General features: G+C 31.2%; 1 protein-coding gene across 1 annotated transcript in view; it reads left to right on the top strand.

Annotated features, from left to right (window-relative positions):
• Positions 1 to 20,572, top strand: part of AJAP1 (adherens junctions associated protein 1) — a 246,665-nt gene that overhangs the window by 176,105 nt on the left and 49,988 nt on the right. Inside the window, exon 4 of the mRNA XM_053690954.1 lies at positions 3,889 to 4,131. Coding sequence (XP_053546929.1) covers positions 3,889 to 4,131 — 243 coding nt within the window. The remainder of the gene's footprint in view (positions 1 to 3,888; positions 4,132 to 20,572) is intronic.

The raw sequence follows: 20,572 nt of genomic DNA, 5'->3' as shown, positions 1-20,572 counted from the left end.
AGAGTGAAAAAGCGAGTGGTCTGGTTACATAATTTTTTTAAATAATGTCCTCCTAAACATTAAGGTTTTATTAAAAGCATAATTTAAAATAAATATGCATCTTATATTGTATTTATTAACCTGTGGAGTGAAATGCTCCTTGAAATTAAATAACTATACTCTTACATAATAAAAATATAGTTATAGCTGAGTTTTATAACAGTAATACCAGTTTCTTACATTTATAGGTTCATTTACATAATATTATAATGTTGATATATCAGATTCATCTGTTGTACTCCTGTGTGTATTATTCCCTTATTCTTAAAAGGTTTTAGTTTATGTAGTTCCATTTAATTTTTTTTACAGAGACAATATTGCCAAAAAAATTTTAATGTTGAATTAAAAGATTCGTAGAAGTGCATTTAAAGTAAATAAACTGCTTGTATTATAGGAGAATTGTATTTGAAAATATTTAGCACATCAAATTGAACACTATTGAATATGCATAATAGAGAAGATGTGAATATTATACTAGTTTGGAATTAACATAGATGCAAAAAAAGTGTTTTCATTAAGAAAGTGGACAGAAGAAACTTTAAGGAATATGAAACCCAAATTCTTTCTCTCGTGATCCATGTAACAATTTTCCAATTTACTTCTATTATCAAATTTGTTTTGTTCTCTTGGTATCCTTTGTTAAAAGAGCAGCTGTGTGCTACTCGGAGTTAGCTGACCACATCTGGTAAAGCAATAACAAGAGGCATGTATGTGCAACCACCAATCAGCAGCTAGTTTCCAGTAATGTATTTAGCATTTTTGCTTGTGCCCAATTTGGCCCATAGTGTATTGATAGTTTGATTTGACAGACTATTTATAATATAATTATTTTTATTATTGTTATTAACAACAACAGCAACATTTACTAAAAAAATACCGAAATATTATGCAGTGAGTTATAAGAACTTTAGAGGGCCCCTTCTTTGAGCTACTGTTTGCTGTAAACCTCTTATTAGGTCACCTGCGTAGCAGATGGAATTGTCAGCTTACAGGGTAAATTAAGAGGAAACGTAGGAATTGGAGAGAACAGAATCAGGGAATCGTTAAAGTTAAAGGGACGCTGAACCCAAATGTGTTTCTTTCATGATTCAGATAGAGTATGCCATTTTAAGCAACTTTCTAATTTACTCCTATTATCATTTTTTTCTTCATTCTCTTGCTATCTTTATTTGAAAAGCGAGAATGTAAGTTTAGAAGCTGGCCCGTTTTTGGTTCACAACCTGGGTTGTCCTTGCTGATTGGTAGCTAAATGCACCCACAATTAAACAAGTGCTGTCCATGGTATAAACCAAAAATGGGCTGGCTCCTTAGCTTAGATGCCTTATTTTTTAAATAAAGATAGCAAGAGAACAAAGAAAATTGATAGTAGGAGTAAATTAGAAAGTTGCTTAAAATTGCATGCTCTATCTGAATCATGAAAGACAAAAATTGGGTTTAGTATCCCTTTAATTAGTATTCCACAGTTGATCCATTAAATTAGGCTATACACATTTGCACCACTGGATGCAAGATTGGCAAACACTCCCTGTATCTGACTAATGTTTATAGTCTGATTTTGAGGTTAGGTAGTAAAGTAACACTTACCTCCCTATCTAACATAGAGACTCATGTGACCTACATATTGGAAAGAGGAGAACACCCCCTTTCAACAACTTTGACTTACTGTTTATCACTTGAACAGTATAAAAATGTCAGTTTTCAAAAATTGCAACAAAAAAAAAATCCATACACACGATACCCCTTATTTAAAAGAGAAAACTCTCTTTTAAAGGAAGTGTCACTAAACCCTCTGGTTAAGTTTCTAACCTTGAATGTGACTCATTATATTGGTAAACAGCTAACTAGAAAAAAAAATGTATCTACATAAAAAAAAGACTTCCTCAGTACCCACATCCCATTCTAGAAGAATTTAAAAATTCCCAGTCTGGATGCTTGTCCAAGAAAAAATGCAGGCACGGTCACTTTAATTCCCTCATCAGTTTAATGGAGTTTACTGTGACATATGACAAGATCATGTTACTCAAACATTTTCTCCCCTTCAATTTGTTCTCAATGATCCACTTTACCTGCTGGAGTGTATTAAATTGTTTACAAGTATTTCCATTACCCTTATATTGGCATTTGAATTAGTTTATTTAGCCTGTGGTATCCCCACCCATCCTGAAAGTTTTTGGCCTCAAGGCGAAGCTGTGTTAAAGGGTCACTGAAACCAAATTTTTTGTTTCGTGATTCAGATAGAGCATGAAATTTTAAGCAACTTTCTAATTTACTCCTATTATCAACTTTTCTGCATTCTCTTGGTATATTTATTTGAAATGCAAGAATGTAAATTTAGATGCCGGCCCATTTTTGGTGAACAACCTGGGTTGTCCTTGCTGATTGGTGGATAGATTCATCCACCAATAAAAAATTGCTGTCCATAGTACTGAACCAAAAAAAAGCTTAGATGCCTTCCTTTTCAAATAAAGATAGCAAGAGAACGAAGAAAAATTGAAAATAGGAGTAAATTAGAAAGTTGCTTTAAATTGCATGCTCTTTCTGAATCACAGAAGAAAACATTTGGGTTCAGTGTCCCTTTAACACAGCGAGTAGAAGAAATTACACTCCCAGTGGGTTATAGAAGGTAATAAAATGTTAATTTTCCATTGTTCTCCAAGTATTGGTGATTGGTTTATGGACAGATATAAGATATAGATGCAGGTATATGTACACAATGTGATAAAGTAATGAGATCTGATTATACCTACAAGCTCAACCCATGTTATTGGTTATAGGTTGTGGCTTCAAAACACAAAATCAGCTAATTCATATACTCAAATAAACCTTAAAAAAAAGCAAATCTCATACATTTTATACACTGCAGCTGGTAAAAAAAGTAATTGGAAACACATTAAGGGAAAAACAATTTTATAGTATACAGTACCTTTAAGATTATGGTAAAATTAGATAGTAATGCAAAGTGTAAACTGTGATGGTGATTGGCTGTTTGTTTTTTTAAGAGAAGCTGAATAGCCACTGCTCACAGAGCAGTTTGGTCTGATGAGTTGATCTTTGTTTTAAATAAAGAAAAAAATGCATACATCAATAAATGTTTTTTTTTTCTTTTCCACAGTTCACACCAAGTAAAAATGAAAATATTGAGTATCCTATCCCTTAAAGAGTTTTTAAAAGGTTGTAATTTATAACATTTGAATTTTACACTTAAAATTTTACAACTGGTTAAAAAAAATATTGATAAGATGATCTTACGATTAAAGGTACAGTAAAATCAAAATGAAACATTCCTGATTCAGTTATAACATGCAGTTTTAAACAATGTTCCAATTTGCTTTACATTATTTAATGTGCTTTGTTCTTTTGGTATCATTTGTTGAAAAGCATACATATGTAAGGTGCAACAGTACACTAATGAGAGCTAGCTGTTTATTGATATATGCATTTTGTTTCCCTATAACATAAGGATACCAAGATAATGAAATCATTTTGATAATAGAAGTAAATTGCATGCTTTCTCTGAATTAAATCATGAAAGATAGAAATTGGGTATCATGTCCCTTTGAATTAATTGTTTAAATTATGTTTTCTTAGACATTTTTCTTGCAAACACACTATCTATAAAATAGAAATTATTTTGTGCTATAGAAATATTTTGCAAAGAATATCATACTGTGCCAAGGATATTGTTAGACAAAACAAAAACCGCTACCCTTTAGCTCGGATCAAAGACATATAAAAATGTTACCTATGTAGGTTTTTAAATGAATTCTCATTTTTTTATTCTTTTGTTACGTTCACTTGCAAATGAGCTGTACAATGTCTGATAATAATATTTTTATTGTGTTTCCCTAGCTGTGCACAAAGTGGAAATGCCAGGCGTAACAGCCACCAGCGAAAGATAAATCAGCAAGAGGAAAGCTGCCAAAATTTGACAGACTTCACACCAGCTCGAGTACCAAGTAACATGGATATTTTTACTGCATACAATGAAACATTGCAATGCTCACATGAGTGTGTAAGGACACCTGTGCCCGTGTATACGGATGAGGCATTGCACCAAACAGGAGCTTATAAGACTACGTTCAATGGCAATAGGTATGGTTGTTCTTTAAAGTATGTGTTTGAACTTAGAACATAAATATACATTTATTCTTTTTATGTTGAGTATTTAATTGCTTTATAAATGACATATAAATCATATCTTGGACATAATTACACTAATGTTTTATTTCTTTCAATTATATTTAATGCCAATATCTATGTTCTTTTGTACTTTTGGCACTTCTATAAATTATTGGCAAGCATTCCAAGGATTCCTTGTTAAAGTCTGAAAATGTTCATTCCTAATAACCCAAAAAAGCAAAATATATTACATTAGATATAAAAATATTAGATCCATATATTTTTTTTCAGATATATGCATTCATTTTGTTATAAATGCAAATTTCATGGTGCATTCATTCAGAAATTCGTGTTGTGAAAATGACACGGATATCCGAATGAATGCACCACGAAATTTAAAGAGAACAAAGGAATACTGATAAATTTAATCAGTATTGATTTGATTCCCTTAAATTACCATAGGGGGTTAAAATACTTACTATTAGTGTGCTGGAGAGCCTTACTTATCCCAATCCTTCTTCACAGAGCCCCTGGGTGCGCTAATAGGAGGCTTAGTGCAGCGGATCACAGGGCCTGCGTTAAACATATAGGTCTTTTACCACAGGCCCTGGGATCCGCCACATGCCTCCTATTAGCACGCTCCGCGCTCTGTGGAAGAGGTCAGGATTAGCATGGCTTTCCCGCGTGTTAAAGGTAAGTATTTAACACTACATGTGAACTGTTTCAGCTGTAGCAAAGGAACATTTACATTTGTTTAACAAAAATGAATGTAAATTTTCCACAAATGTTCAGTATTCACTTCATGCAAAAGATATCAAATACTGCTGGCAACGTATATTCGTTACAAACTTAAATTTTTGCCCATGCACACCTCTCATTTTTTTTAACATCTTGTGAAAATGGGCCCCATGTATTAAGAGGCACGCGGACAAGCTTCTCAACTTTTTATATTGCGGGAAGCAGGTTTACACTGCTTCATACATGGAGCCCTTTAGTGTGTTGCATTTTCGCAATAAGAAATTCGGCCTTCTCCCACATTTGGATCCTAACGAAGAATCCAAATGCATTTCCTTAGTATAATTGAATCCTTACTGATAGATGTAAGAGTAATGGCATGAAATAAAAAATAAAATTAATAACATGACAAAATGTATCCAAAGTGTATTGATCTCAAGTGTACTCTGTAGCAAGCCCCCGCCAAATTGTCTATAATTAAAAAATGTTTCCAATAATTGAATAATTACTTGCAGGATGCATAGAATAAAAATCGAGTTAAAGATGTTAAAATTGTTTTGTTTACTACATAATATATTTAATTGCTTTTAATTTTATCTGCTTAAATGTTTGAGTTTTGCTACCTGCTATGAGTTGTACCATGGTCTTGATCAACAAATAAGACAATGCAACAGCCTACTGAACGTACAAAATAAACCCAGAGTCTTTTTTATAGCATTTTGTTTTCTTGTTATTGGTAATTGTTAATTATTTATTTTTATGTTTATGCAATGGACAGATTAAAACTAACTTAAAATTGGTTACTGTGCACTTTATAGTTTTTTGTATGTCAGTTGATGTGACAATAATTGAGATAGTAGCCACACTAGTTATCATTATGTTTATCAATTACCTATTTGATACTACAGCCTCTTACTTAGCCGATGATCACATAGTACTTAAGATTAAATCTAAATAGATGTAGATATAATTTACAATTTTGAAAGACTGGACCTATAATGGTATGAACAATGAACCTATAACTGCAACATTTAGTCTAAATAGAAAAAAAATCTGGAAATAAAAGACAAAAAGTATTTAGGGGCGGATATAACCAACCAACTTAAATAAGTTTGGTTAAAAACATTTAATAGTTACTAATGAAAATAAATTATTGCCATTTATTGCATTGCCATTGGGTGAACAGGTACTAGAATTGATTATGAATTTCAGACTATTTTTTTTAATACATCTTTTGCTAGTTAAGATAATTGAATCTGAAATCTATGCACATTCCCGTAGAGAAAATTGTATAATCAGCAAGAATTGGTAGACAATGGGAAAAAAAAGTTTAACACAGATCGATTAAAATATGCACTTGGGAAGCACATATGTATGTGCAACATACAACTTATAAGGAAATTAAAAAAAATATATCCCAAAATTGTGACTGTGATACAGTTTCTGCAAAACATTTACCATGTATTTAGCTTAAATGGTACTTCATTTTTTTCATGGAAATTATATCTTAGAATAGTTAACACCCTTGAGATTTGGTTTAAACAAGTCTAATTAATTTACTTTCATTTTGTCTTTCAATATATTATTATTATTATTAGTAGTATTATTATTATTATTAGTATTATTATTATTATTATTATTATTATTATTATTATTATTATTATTATCATGACTTAAGATGTGAATTGAGGAGTTATTAAAACTAATGAATTTATTTAAAGGAAGGGAGAGGCCATTTGTGAATATATATATATATATATATATATATATATATATATATATATATATATATATATATATATATATATATATATATATATATATATTGTACAGTTTAAAATATTTAGCTATAATTTTATTTTTATTTTTTTTAAATAACTTAAAATTAGAGAATTTTAGCTCAGTTGTATCAGCTGGTTTTGGTGAAAAATGCAGAAAAACAAGAATATAGAAGTGCAATGCAGAAATATATAGTTATTTATGTAATTTGTATATATTGATGTAACTGTTATGTAGCATGCAACCATTCCTGTAGTGTTTTGTAATGAAAAAACCATAAAGAATGGTGGACATATAGTAAAGTGGTTATTGAAAATAAATATTAAATTGAGCTATTTGGCTCCAATGTAAAAATATTTTAGTAGATTATTACATTTTTTATCCTGTAAAATAATGTAAATTTGAGATCAGCACCTTTTTCATGCCCCAACATGCTGATTTGTAGATATGCACTGTATAGGACCTTGACTGCTACTCCTGCCTGTTAATGGTGCATCTGTACTACTCAAATTTACTGCCTGCTCCAATTTTGGGGCTGGCGGCATGCCAACGACACCAATATTGCAGCTAAAATATGATTTGAGAGGTAAACAATAGCAATGTATTGGAATATTTTACAAACATAATGCTTAGGCTAAATAACACAGTTGTGGACATATTAAATGGATTTTAAAGAACATTACATCTGAAGGAGCCCAGGATTGTCGATTTTCTACTTCAAATAATTCTTGACAAATGCACCCTGTCTTCTAAATTGCACAATATGTTGATATTTGCAATATATTAGTTTGGGACGGTGTGTGATTTTGCCTAATTATTTTCTTTGGCAATGAAAAATGATGATTCTTATATTATGATTCAGCTCATTCTATTAGGTTTATCTGTACAGTAATCACACACAACTTCCACATATTATCATACTGCGTCAATCTGAGTAAAGGCTGAGTATAAAAATAATTAAATTTAGAAAATAAATACCCACTATTTCCATGTGCTGAAACATTTCCATAATTTTAATTTTCACAGACATAAAACTAATTCAACTTTTAGCTTTAAAATGTTTCACAATTTACACAGTATACATGGCAGTCATTTTCATATATTATTTCCAAATATGAATTCTAACAAAAGTGTATATATTGATGGTATGTAGCCCAAGCTTTGTTGTCACATCTACACCTAGTTTATGCTTAGGAAATCCAACAAAGACAAACATTCTGTATTAATTATATAATAAATATTTAACTATTTAATAATGTGCTTTCCACTGTATGACATATATCATCTACATCGTCCCATGGATAACACCTCTCATATCATTGCTCCTGTCAATTATTATGAAAAATGTTAATACTCTTTTCCAGAGTAAATAAAGCTAGAACTACGGACAATTTGGTTGGTTTTGAGTGAAATTAGATATCCTTGGCATGCTATTCAGCATTGATTGTTCAGGGGAAGTTGATAATTGAATCAAAAAGGACATAGCTTATATGAAGGTTCCTCATTCATATATACAATATAGCATTCTCAAGGATGGTTTGAGGATCTGGTTTATAATAATAATGTGATTTTCCAACATGGACCACTAGTTAAATATACCTTAACAGTTTCCAGAATATACCTTTTTAAAATTCTAAGGAACACATAATTTGCTTGATAGTTTAATGCTCTTTAATTCTATCTCACATAATCTGTAATCATTAATGAATATTATCATCTCTATCTCAGTTTTCCCTCTGATCTACTGTTTCATAATGTATTTCATTAGAGTTATATGTGCTTCACATAGTTTAGGTTAACTGGATGGTCTGATGTACATTAAAAGCTTTTCTAGAAGAGGCACATTTAATTCGGTGGCATCTTAGAACAGTGGAACTCCAAGGGGTACTAAGTGATCCTCAGTACTACTAAGCAAAAAACAGATATCAGTGATTTTTTTTTAAAAAAATACTGTTCTACACAGGTAAATACATTTGAATTTTTGTTGCGGTGTATATAAATTTAAATTAATTAATAGTAATGAATATCATGCTAAACATGTCATTTTGTAACTAAAAATTTCATGAAAATCTCATTTGATTTTGATGTTTTATCTTTAGCATAAGTATGAATATAATGTAATTTGGCTCTTGGCACTTGAAAGATAAAAAATTTGGATGTTCCTGATTTAGATAGATTTAGGTTTAAGCTTTCAAGAAACAATTGGCTCTCTTCTTAATTTAAAATATGATATACTATATGAAAATATCTTAGTTTGATCGCATCTACAAGTGGTATGTAACATAATGTTAGCAATAATTTTAACATTGTTGGATGTGTCTATCTGGAAGTGTTGTTGAATAATGTTTCATGAATTCCCTGAGATGTTTTAAGCATTTCCCTCTGTTCCAAAATTTCCCTCCAGTATGCAGAAAATGAGAAAAATCTTTACCAGCTCATTAGCCTATATTCCTTTTGTTGTCATTGAAACTCGGGGAGTTTGTTCTCTGTATTCATTTTTGTCTGGTATCTTTGTGAAGATTTTTTTTTCTAAAGGACAATAATGATTCTTAGCTTATTCCAATTTAATTTTGAATAATAGCCTCCATTTAAATTTGACCCCAAAAAAACCCAACAAATTAATTAATGATATAACTGCAAAATTAATTACATGAAACACAAATAAGAAAAAGGGGTATTACAGCATTTCAAGGTGATTTTCACACATATATGTGTGTGTTTTTAACAATAAAGGTTTAGCCTTTGAAAACTGTGTTCCACCTTATTCTTGTACTCTATACTGTTGTCTGGACGTCAAGGGTGTTCCTTTTAGGTGTAGCACCGGATTGAATTTATCAAGAATATTCCAGATTATTGGATAGTGTCAGTGTGGATCCCACCTGTTTCATGCTACATATATATATATATATATATATATATATATATACTGTATATATACTGTATATATAATTAATATGTTTAAATGCTTCATCACAATAATACATTAGCATTCAAATTTAATTTTATATAGTCTGAAAGTATGATCTGAGCTAAACATGTTACTTCTTGTTAAACAAAGTTTATATATACATTAAAGGTTTATAAAATACTCATTTCATTTGTGTAAACATTGTGCTTTTTACAATGCTTCCTAGAAAGCCAAAACTCAAATTATGTAACCTTAAAATCAAATAGCTGAATTAGACAATTTGCAACATTTTGAAAAGTTAGGTGACAGATTTTGCTTTTTGGTCCCTCAAGGGAGTGTGGGAAAAAGCAACATTTATACAAAAAAAAAATTTTTTCCAACTATTTTTATTTATTTTATGAAATTATATGGTACATCTGATAAAGTTAAACACAGATATGGCTTTGTAATGGAAAGCTTATGGGTAATATCTGAAAAGAAAAAGGAGAGTCCAAGAGGGAAGATATAACAGTCCTGTGGTTGCCATGTATGATTTGAGCAAGATCATTTTATTACCCTTTCAACTTTTAAGCAAAAAATAGTCACTAAACCCCCCCAGAAAAAAAATATGTTTTTCAACAGGTCTAATATGTAGAAATGTATAAAAAATCCTGTGGATATATGCTCAAAAATGGTTGATTGGAATATTGGTGTTAAAGTGGGACACAGCGTAAAGGTGCATGTCACAAATTATTTTAAAAGCCCCTTTGCAACCTACTTTTCAAACAAATTGAAATGGGTTTCAATTTCAAAGCCATGCATACACTTCACACAGGAATTACAATGGATTGGATCGGTCCCATTGTTTCACAGGAAAACCACATATTGAGTAGTAAGTATCAAATATTTTAAATAAATAAATACAAAAAGTCTACTCTCAATGATTGATTGCCTGTATATCTGTGTACATTTTCTTTCAAGTAGGATACAGTTTCTGATCCCTTTACTTTTTAGACTCTGTACATAAGCTATAGGAAAAACCATATGTTTCTTCTTCAGAAAATGCCTTGATATTGAGTAGACTAAAAGTTTAATTTACTCAGAAATATGTAAAAACCATCAATTCTTTCAGAATCCATCTGATCTTTAATTAAAAAAAAAATAAAAAATCTCCAGCTAAGAATTCCTTAATTATTTATTTAATTAATTAATTAATTAATATAACTGCATATATCAATGCAATATGGACATTAAATACATTTTAGATATTGTAAATTATATTAAATAAACTATATATTTTTTTTTATCTCATTGCAAGTTTATTATCCTAATGTATATGTCCAAGTTAATAGATAATGTAATACAAGAAGTATAATTCTGTTTTAGAATTTAATGCATAGGCTATACTACAAGAAGAAAGTAAAAAATAGTGTGTTTTGTAAAAATTGCATTTCACATGTATATTTATTAATAATTTGTACAAATGAATGTAATACAAATGTCAACATAATTTTAATTGTATGTATTACTTTTTTTATTTTTATATATATATATATATATATATATATATATATATATATATATTTATACACACAACATACACACACTATATGGCCAAAGTATATAGACACCTTACTAATTATTGAGTTCAGGTGTTTCCATCACACCATTGCTAACAGGTCTAGAATTAAGCACATTGCCATGAAATCTCCATAGTTAAACAATGGTAGTTCAATGGGTGATACTGAAGGTGACATAGGAAGCCAAATTTGCCCTAAATCAGTTTGTGAAATGTCTGCCCTACTAGATCTGCCTTGTTCAATTCTATTATTGTTAAGATGAATCACCTAGAAGCAACAACAGCCCAGCCAAAAAGTAATAAAACTTGAAAGCTCAAAGTACAGCAAGTAAAATTTGCCTATCATCTGTTGTATCACTCACTGCAGAGTTCCAATCTGCCACAGCAAGCATCTTCAGCACAAGAACTGTGTATCAATAGATTCATGAAATGGGTTTCCATGGCTGAGCACCAGAATAAAATCCTAACATCAACATGCACAATGACAATCATCGTCTGGAGTGGTTCTCTGCCACTGGACTTTAGAGCATTGCAACAGTGGTCTGTGGAGTAATGAATCATGCTTCACTGTCTGCCAGTCATATGGAAAAATCTGGGTATGGTACATACCAGGAGAATGCTACCTACCAGAATGCAAAGTGCCTACTATAAAGTTTTGTGAAGGAGAGATGATGGTCTGGGGCTTTTTTCAGGGTTTGGTCTATGTCCCTTAATTCCAGTGAATGATCATCTTAATGCTACAGGATCCAAAAGCATTTAAACAATCTGTTGCTTCTAACTCTGTGGGAACAGTTTGTGGAAGACCCTTAATTTTTCCAGCATGACTGTGTCCCTGTGCACAAAGCGAGATCCATGAAGATATGGTTTAATGAGTTGGTTGTGGAAAAACGTGAGTGGCCTGAATAGAGACCTGACCAAAACCCCATTGAACACCTTTGAAATGAATTGAAATTCAAATTGCGTGTCAGACCTTATTATCCAACATCAGTGCCTGACCTCACAAATGCTGTTTTGGCTGAATGGGCACAAATTCCCACAGACACACTCCAAAATCTTGTGGAAAGTCTTCCCAAAAGAGTTGCAGCTTTTATTCCCACAAAGGAGGACTAACTCAATATTAATGGGACAGTATACACTAATTTTCATATAACTACATGTAATTGACACTACTGTAAAGAAGAATATGCACAGATAATGATCTAAAAATCCAGTATAAAACCGTTTAAAAACTTACTTAGAAGCTCCCAGTTTAGCACTGTTGATGAGGTAGTCTGGGACAGCCACTAAAAAGGTTTGGATAGGCAAAAAGAGCACACATCCCTACCCTCCTTACATATGAAAAGACAGATAACACAAACAAGACCCAGCAGGAGTCTGTAAATGTGTGTATACATCACTGACACTGTAGGGCTTGGTTAGGAGTCTGAAAATCAGCACAATGTTCTTAAAAAATAAGCAAAACTATAAATTTTTATAAAAACACTACCAGATGGGCTATATAAAAGGATCATCTACAAAACATGCATGCAAAGAAAAATCTAGTGTACAATATCCCTTTAATCCAAACTCATATAGCTGAGATGGTCAGGTGTCCACATACTTTTGGCCATATAATGTATGTGTGTGTATGTGTATATATATATATATATATATATATATATATATATATATATATATATATATATATATATATATATACTGTACAGCACACATAATCAATATTCCGATTTAATATATCTAATGCAAAGTTTTTAGTAAAAAAAATCCATGTTTTGTACTTATGCCTACACTTTTAAATAGTCAAAGTATCTATTTCTAAGTGTTCATAATAAACCTTGTGTATTAGTTTGTGTAAAGTGTTTTTCAAGTTGTACACATTTAATTGATATTGTGATAAAATAGTGGCAATATACATAGTTACAAAGATTACATTAGTAAAATGGCAAAAAAAAATAAAAATATCAATTATAATGTAGGTATTGATGACATTTCTGTATACATCATAAACAGCCTGGCAAATGTACATCAAAACTGTTTTTATCAAATCACCATCAATTTGTAAGACAAATTATATCATGTTTTTAATATGCTGTTAAAGCTATCACAAATGTATTTTTAAGTAACATTTTTACATTCATGCGCTTGGCATGGGAATACACAGAAATCTTTTTTTTTTTTTTTTTAATAAATTGTCCAAACTTTTTTTTGTATGTGATGCACATTGTTTTAAGCAATAGTTTTAAGCAATGACTTACTGAATACAAAATATTGAGTCTATCGTGTACTTATTCAGTTGGGGCATTTGTTCGCCTCTTCCCCTTAAGACTCCCATGGCTCTGGTTAACTCATTAGTGGTTAATCTAAACACCAAATTTAAAGAAATCAAGTGCTACATGTTCAAGCTAAAAAATTCTGATCAGATTTTCATACCAAGTGTTTTTCTTATGATTTAATTTGTTTTGTTTTTTAAACTTTTACCTTTTTGTTTTCAATATTCATCATTTTGTTATTATGTAAATTCATATTTTTTTATGAAACATTTTTTCCCCCATAAAATATCAAATTCAGACTGCCTTTTAAGAGAGATTCTTATTGTGAAAACCAAATGAATAACCTTGATAAGGCCTGTAATGAATGTTTTGTTACTTTTGAAAAAAAAAAGAAAGAACAAACCCCAGATGATAACCACAATAATTTTTTTTTTAAAAAAATATATTGATTGGCAAATGTTCGACATAAATTTTTACAAAAAGAGGTTTTATTTTTCCATTATTGAATGTAACATTTGACTATTATAACCTTTTATTAATTAATTTTACATTCATATATTGAGTGGAACATTAAATCAAATCTAAGATTCAAATATGTATAGCTTAACATTTAAATATGAATATACATCAATGTAATAACTTGGAATCAGAATTCAAATGTTTTTTTCTATTGTTAACTTTTAAATTTAAATGTTGTATTGGATGCTATACCATGTATTCCTTCTGTCTCCATCTGCCTTTCCTACCTTGTTATAATTTATTGTACCCTATATATAGCACAATACGTATTGTGTGTGTGTATATATATATATATATATATATATATATATATATATATATATATATATATATATATATATATATATATATATATATATATATATATATATATATATATATATATAGTGACCTCCACTAATATTGGCACCCTTTGTAAATATGAGCATAGAAGGTTGTGAAAAAGTGTCTTTATTGTTTAACCTTTCAATCTTTGTTAAAAAAAATCACACAAATACTCTACTCTCATGGATATCAAACAGTGGCAAATACAACACAGGTTTATCCAAAAAAAAGTTTTTTGTTAAATATATGTGTGGCACAATTATTGGCACCCTTTTAGTCTATACTATGTGCTACCTCCCTTTTTCAAGATAACAGCTCTGAGTCTTCTCCCATAATGCACGATGAGGTTGGAGAATACATGGCAAGGGGTCTGAGACCATTCCTTTATACAGAATCTCTGCAAATCCTTCAAATTTCAAGGTTGATACTGGTAGACTCTCCTCTTCAGTTCACCCCATAGGTTTTCTATAGGGTTCAAGTCAGGGGACTAGGATGGCTATTGAAGGACCTTGATTTTGTGGTCAGTAAACTATTTTTGTGTTGATTTTTAAGTATGTTTTGGATAATTGTTCTGCTGGAAGATCTAACCACAGCCATTTTAAGTATTCTGGCAGAGGCAGTCAAGTTTTCATTTAATATCTGTTGATATTTGATAGAGTCCATGATGCCATGTGTCCTGAAATAATGTCCAGGTCCTCTGGCAGAAAAAAATCCCAAACATTAAACAGTCACTACCATATTTAACCATGGGCATGAGGTACCTTTCCATATGGCTACCTCTCTGTATGTGCCAAACCCACCTCTGGTGTTTATTGCCAAAGATCTTTATTTTGATTTCATCTGACCATAGAAGTTTTAGTAGTGGATGGCAAGATGCTTGTGTTTGTTTTAGATGAGAGTAGAGGCTTTTTTCTTGAAACCTTTCCAAACAACTTGTGGAGATGTAGGTGACGTTGGATTATAGTTTTGGAGACTTTCTGACCCCAAGATGCAACTAACTTCTGCAATTCTCCAGGTGTGATCCTTAGAGATATTTTGGCCATTCAAACCATCCTGTTCACAGTGCGTTGATACATTATATATACACATCCTCTTCCAGGGTGATTTATAACATTTCCAGTTTACTGGAACTTCCTAATTATTGCCCTGATGGTGGAATTGGGCATTTGCAATGCTTTTGCTATTTTTTTTATAGCCATTTCCCATTTTGTGAAGCTCAACAACCTTTTGCTGCACATTATAGATATATTTTTGGTTCTTACCCATTGTGTTGAATAACTAAGGGAATTTGGCCTTAATTTGGTAATTATACCCCATGTGAAATAGGAAGTCATGGTTGAACAATGTCTTGTTACTAGACACCAAGGTGTGCTAAAAGATGTAAAATCTCAATGAACTTCAAATACATTTTTCGCATATAAATTCATAGGAATGGCAATAATTGTGGCATACTATATTTAACAAAGATTTTTTTTTATATAAACCTGTGTTGTATTTGTAATTGTTTGATATCCATGAGAGAAGAGTAATTTTAAAATATTTTCTGAACAAAATATCAAAAGGTTAAACAATAAAGACACATTTTCACAGCCTTCTCTGCTCATAATTACCAAGGGTGCCAATATTAGTGCAGGGCACTGTATATATTTATATATATATATATATATATATATATATATATATATATATATATATATATATATATATATATTTGTAATCTGATTTATTTTGATTGTTTATGAGAATTAGAATACAGTGGGGCAAAAAAGTATTTAGTCAGCCACCAATTGTGCAAGTTCTCCCACTTAAGAAGATGAGAGAGGCCTGTAATTTTCATCATAGGTATACCTCAACTATGAGAGACAAAATGTGGAAACAAATCCAGACAATCACATTGTCTAATTTGGAAAGAAGTTATTTGCAAATTATGTTGGAAAATAAGTATTTGGTCAATATCAAAAGTTCATCTCAATACTTTGTTATATATCCTTTGTTGGCAATGACAGAGGTCAAACATGTTCTGTAAGTCTTCACAAGGTTGTCACACACTGTTGCTGGTATGTTGGCCCATTCCTGCATGCAGATCTCCTCTAAAGCAGTGATGTTTTGGGGCTGTCGCTGGGCAACACAGACTTTCAACTCCCTCCAAAGGTTTTCTATGGGGTTGAGATCTGGAGACTAGCTAGGCCACTCCAGGACCTTGAAATGCTTCTTACGAAGCCACTCCTTCGTCGCCCGGGCTGTGTGTTTGGGATCATTGTCATGCTGAAAGACCCAGCCACGTTTCATCTTCAATGCCCTTGCTGATGGAAGGAGGTTTGCACTCAAAATCTCACGATACATGGCCCCATTCATTCTTTCATGTACACGGATTGGTCGTCCTGTTCCCTTTGCAGAGAAACAGCCCCAAAGCATGATGTTGCCACCCCTATGCTTCACAGTAGGTATGGTGTTCTTTGGTTGCAACTCAGCATTCTCTCGCCTCCAAACACGATGAGTTATGTTTCTACTAAACAGTTCTACTTTGGTTTCATCTGACCATATGACATTCTCTCAATCCACTTCTGGATCATCCAAATGCTCTCTAGCATACTTCAGACGGGCCCGGGCATTACTGGCTTAAGCAGGGGGACACGTCTGGCACTGCAGGATCTGAGTCCCTGGCGGCATAGTGTGTTGCTGATGGTATCCTTTGTTACGTTGGTCCCAGCTCTCTGCAGGCCATTCACTATGTCCCCCTATGTGGTTCTGGGATGTTTGCTCACCGTTCTTGTAATCATTTTGACCCCTCGGGTGAGATCTTGTGTGGAGCCCCAGATTGAGGGAGATTATCAGTGGTCTTGTATGTCTTCCATTTTCTAATTATTGCTCCCACAGTTGATTTCTTCACACCAAGCTGCTTGCCTATTGCAGATTCAGTCTTCTCAGCCTGGTGCAGGTCCACAATTTTGTTTCTGGTGTCCTTCGACAGCTCTTTGGTCTTCACCATTGTGGAGTTTGGAGTGTGACTGTTTGAGGTTGTGGACAGGTGTCTTTTATACTGATAACAAGTTCAAACAGGTGCCATTAATACAGGTAATGAGTGGAGGACAGAGGAGCCTCTTAAAGAAGAAGATACAGGTCTGTGAGAGCCAGAAATCTTTCTTTGTTTGTAGGTGACCAAATACTTATTTTCCACCATAATATGCAAATAAATTCTTTAAAAAATCAGACAATGTGATTGTCTGAATTTGTTTCCACATTTTGTCTCTCATAGTTGAGGTATACCTATGCTGACAATTACAGGCCTCTCTTATCTTCTTAAGTGGGAGAACTTGCACAATTGGTGGCTGACTAAATACTTTTTTGCCCCACTGTATAATACCTACAATTGGAAAATATAACATATTAAATTACTCAATTATTTTGCTATTATGTCAGTGACATAATTACTTTTGAGAATAATTTGTTTTTTTCTTTTAAAAACAGTTATGTAAAATATTTTTAATAGAACTTGGAAGTCAATTTGAAGGTAAAAAATATAATCCATTACATATGCATATTACTGTTTATTACTTCTTTTTTTTAAATGAATGTTTTGTATAAACATGTTGCCATGTTTATTTCAGAGAATATTAAAATTGTAACAGTAACCAATTTTATAAAAAATAAATATTAATGTCAAAATATACAGAGAAACAAGTGTTATTGTTTGTTTTATAATTCTATTTTTTTAATGGATATAATTATTATAGATAGAGATAGATAGATAGATAGATTTTCCAGTCTGATAGAAGTGATGTGCAAAATGTCTCTCATGGCTTTTCATAAGGTTCTACAATTCAAGGATTTTCCAGTCCATTACAAAACTCTCTTGTGGTTTTGCAATGGCTTTGCAGCATCTTATCTTCAACAGTACTTTGCTTTTTAAGAAATGATAGCAGCATTACAGTCCATCAGAAAATATTTTGAGCATATTTTTTATAGTCTTTTACTTGAAAAACATGTGTAATAGTTTCTTCTTATATTTTTGTGTGTGTGTTAAGCAGGGTTTTTTTTTAAATTACATTGTATATTAATTTAAGAAGCTTTACTAATAACATTTGATTTAAATAAATACAAATAAAAATCATTAAAATCTACAAATAATGTTTTTGCACATCAACTCTGACAGACTAGAATGGGGGCCAGAGACAGATAGATAGATGATAGATAGATAGTTTGATAGATATTTATTTGTATTTAAAGGGACAGTACTTGAAACTATGTGTTTCAAAAGATAGATAATCCCTTTATTACTTTATTACCTATTCCCCAGTTTTGCATAACCAACACAGTTACAATAATATATTTTATACCTCTGTGATTACCTGTCCCTTATCTTAGTTCTAGTGACAAACGTATTTTAGCCAGTCATTGCTGACTTTTATAAATCCATGGGAGTAAACACAATATTATCTATATGGCACTCATGAACTAGCACTGTTTAACTGTGAAACACTGTATTCTTTGTTAAAAGCTAAACTAAGGTAGAATCATAAAATGATTTCTAAGCCATTGAAAATCGCCTCTTATTTCAGTGCATTTTGACAAAAAGGACAAAGCCAATTTGATGATAAAAGTAAATTGGAAAGTTGTTTAAAATGGTATGCCCTATCTAAATTAATTTTGAGTTCACTGTCCTTTTAATTACTTAAATGTCATAGCCTTAAAATTTATAAAAAATAAAATATATTTTTTTTAAATATAAATACGCATGATTTTTTTAAGGTGGTGATATAAAGTTATAAACGTAGTCATGAACATATTGGTATACGTATTATATTAAAAAAAGTAATACAATGTAAATAATACATATTGTGAATAATACACATTGTGACATTTATTATTTTTTAAGACATAGACTCTGGGTTCTTGAGTAACCACTGTGTGCTGTACTTCTCTTTTTGTTGATCAAGATCGAATGAATGATTAATGTACAGAATGTCAATGTCCATAAAATATATATATATAGCAAGACTATGTTATCCTGAACGTCAAATGTGCTGTTGAACAGAATGTTTAATATTATCGGTTATTTGTAGAGCGCCAACAGTTTATATTTGATTTTACACTATTAAAAATTTGATTTCACTTACCAAGTCCACAAACATTTAAATTTACTAGATCTATTCAACGGAAAAATATTCTTAAAAAATATAGTACCATAAAAATATAATATTATTATCTGCAGCCTTGTTAAAATGGTCTGTAATGTCTGTATAAAAATGATTAAATCCCCGTTTATTATTATCATTGTGTAATTACTAAAATAAAAGAAACACCCTTTAAATTTAATGGCAGTGTCAACAATAATGTTTCAATAAATATATTTTGTGTTTATGTTCTATGCAGGTAGTAAAATCAGTTATGTGATTAGAGGTTTACAATAAAAAATCTAACTGAACATGTAATGGATATACATTGTATTGGACAATATTAATTATGCTTCAATAAATTGAAAAGATATTCAGCATTTCTTAAACCTCAGTAGTTAATACTAGCACAAGGGAAGACCTGAATATATAACTGATATTAAGGTTATATGATGTGTGTTTTGTCAGATATTCCTGCCAGACATTTACCTTATCGCCAGACTCATTGCCCTTGAATCTATTTTAAGTACAGTCTGTCAAAATCCCTGAAGCTATTGTTAACTGTTATCAAAGATAAAGAACAACATAGGGCCTGATTTCGATTTTCACAGTTCAGAATCAATTAAAAATAGTCTGTAACAGATTATTCATTATGCATTGCTTAGCAAATCATTCTAATAAAAAGATTCCTACTATATAACTGCTATAATTTAGTATTGTATTTTTTATGAAACAATTGTGTTTTTAAACCGAAAACTTTTCTTTCATAATTCAGATAGAGAATACAATTTTAAACAATATTCCATTTTACTTCTATTAACAAATTTGCTTCATTTTTTATATATTCTTTGTTACAGAAATAGCAGTGCACATGGCTGAGCCACCAATCAGCAGTTACTGAGCCTATTTAGATATGATTTAATCAAATTAGACCGTAGAAGTAAATTGGAAAGTTGTTAAAAATTGCATGGTCTTTCTAATTCATGAAAGAAAAAAATTGGCTTTAGTGTCCCTTTAAACATGTTGTTTGAATGTTAGAAATCTAGGTGTGATTTGTGAAACTTAACATCCACAGCATATAAGGAGCATCATTTAATAATGTTTAAACATGTAAAAATTAAACTTCTTTATATTGTACACTATTTCATACATTAACTTTGCATATTGCACAGATGTTATCTAAAACAAAAAAAACCCATTGTCTAAA

The sequence above is a fragment of the Bombina bombina genome, chromosome 8 (genome assembly GCF_027579735.1).
Source record: "Bombina bombina isolate aBomBom1 chromosome 8, aBomBom1.pri, whole genome shotgun sequence".
Classification (NCBI taxonomy): domain Eukaryota; kingdom Metazoa; phylum Chordata; class Amphibia; order Anura; family Bombinatoridae; genus Bombina; species Bombina bombina.
The sequence above is the reverse complement of the archived record's forward strand: the minus strand, read 5'-3'. Positions and strand labels throughout refer to the sequence as shown.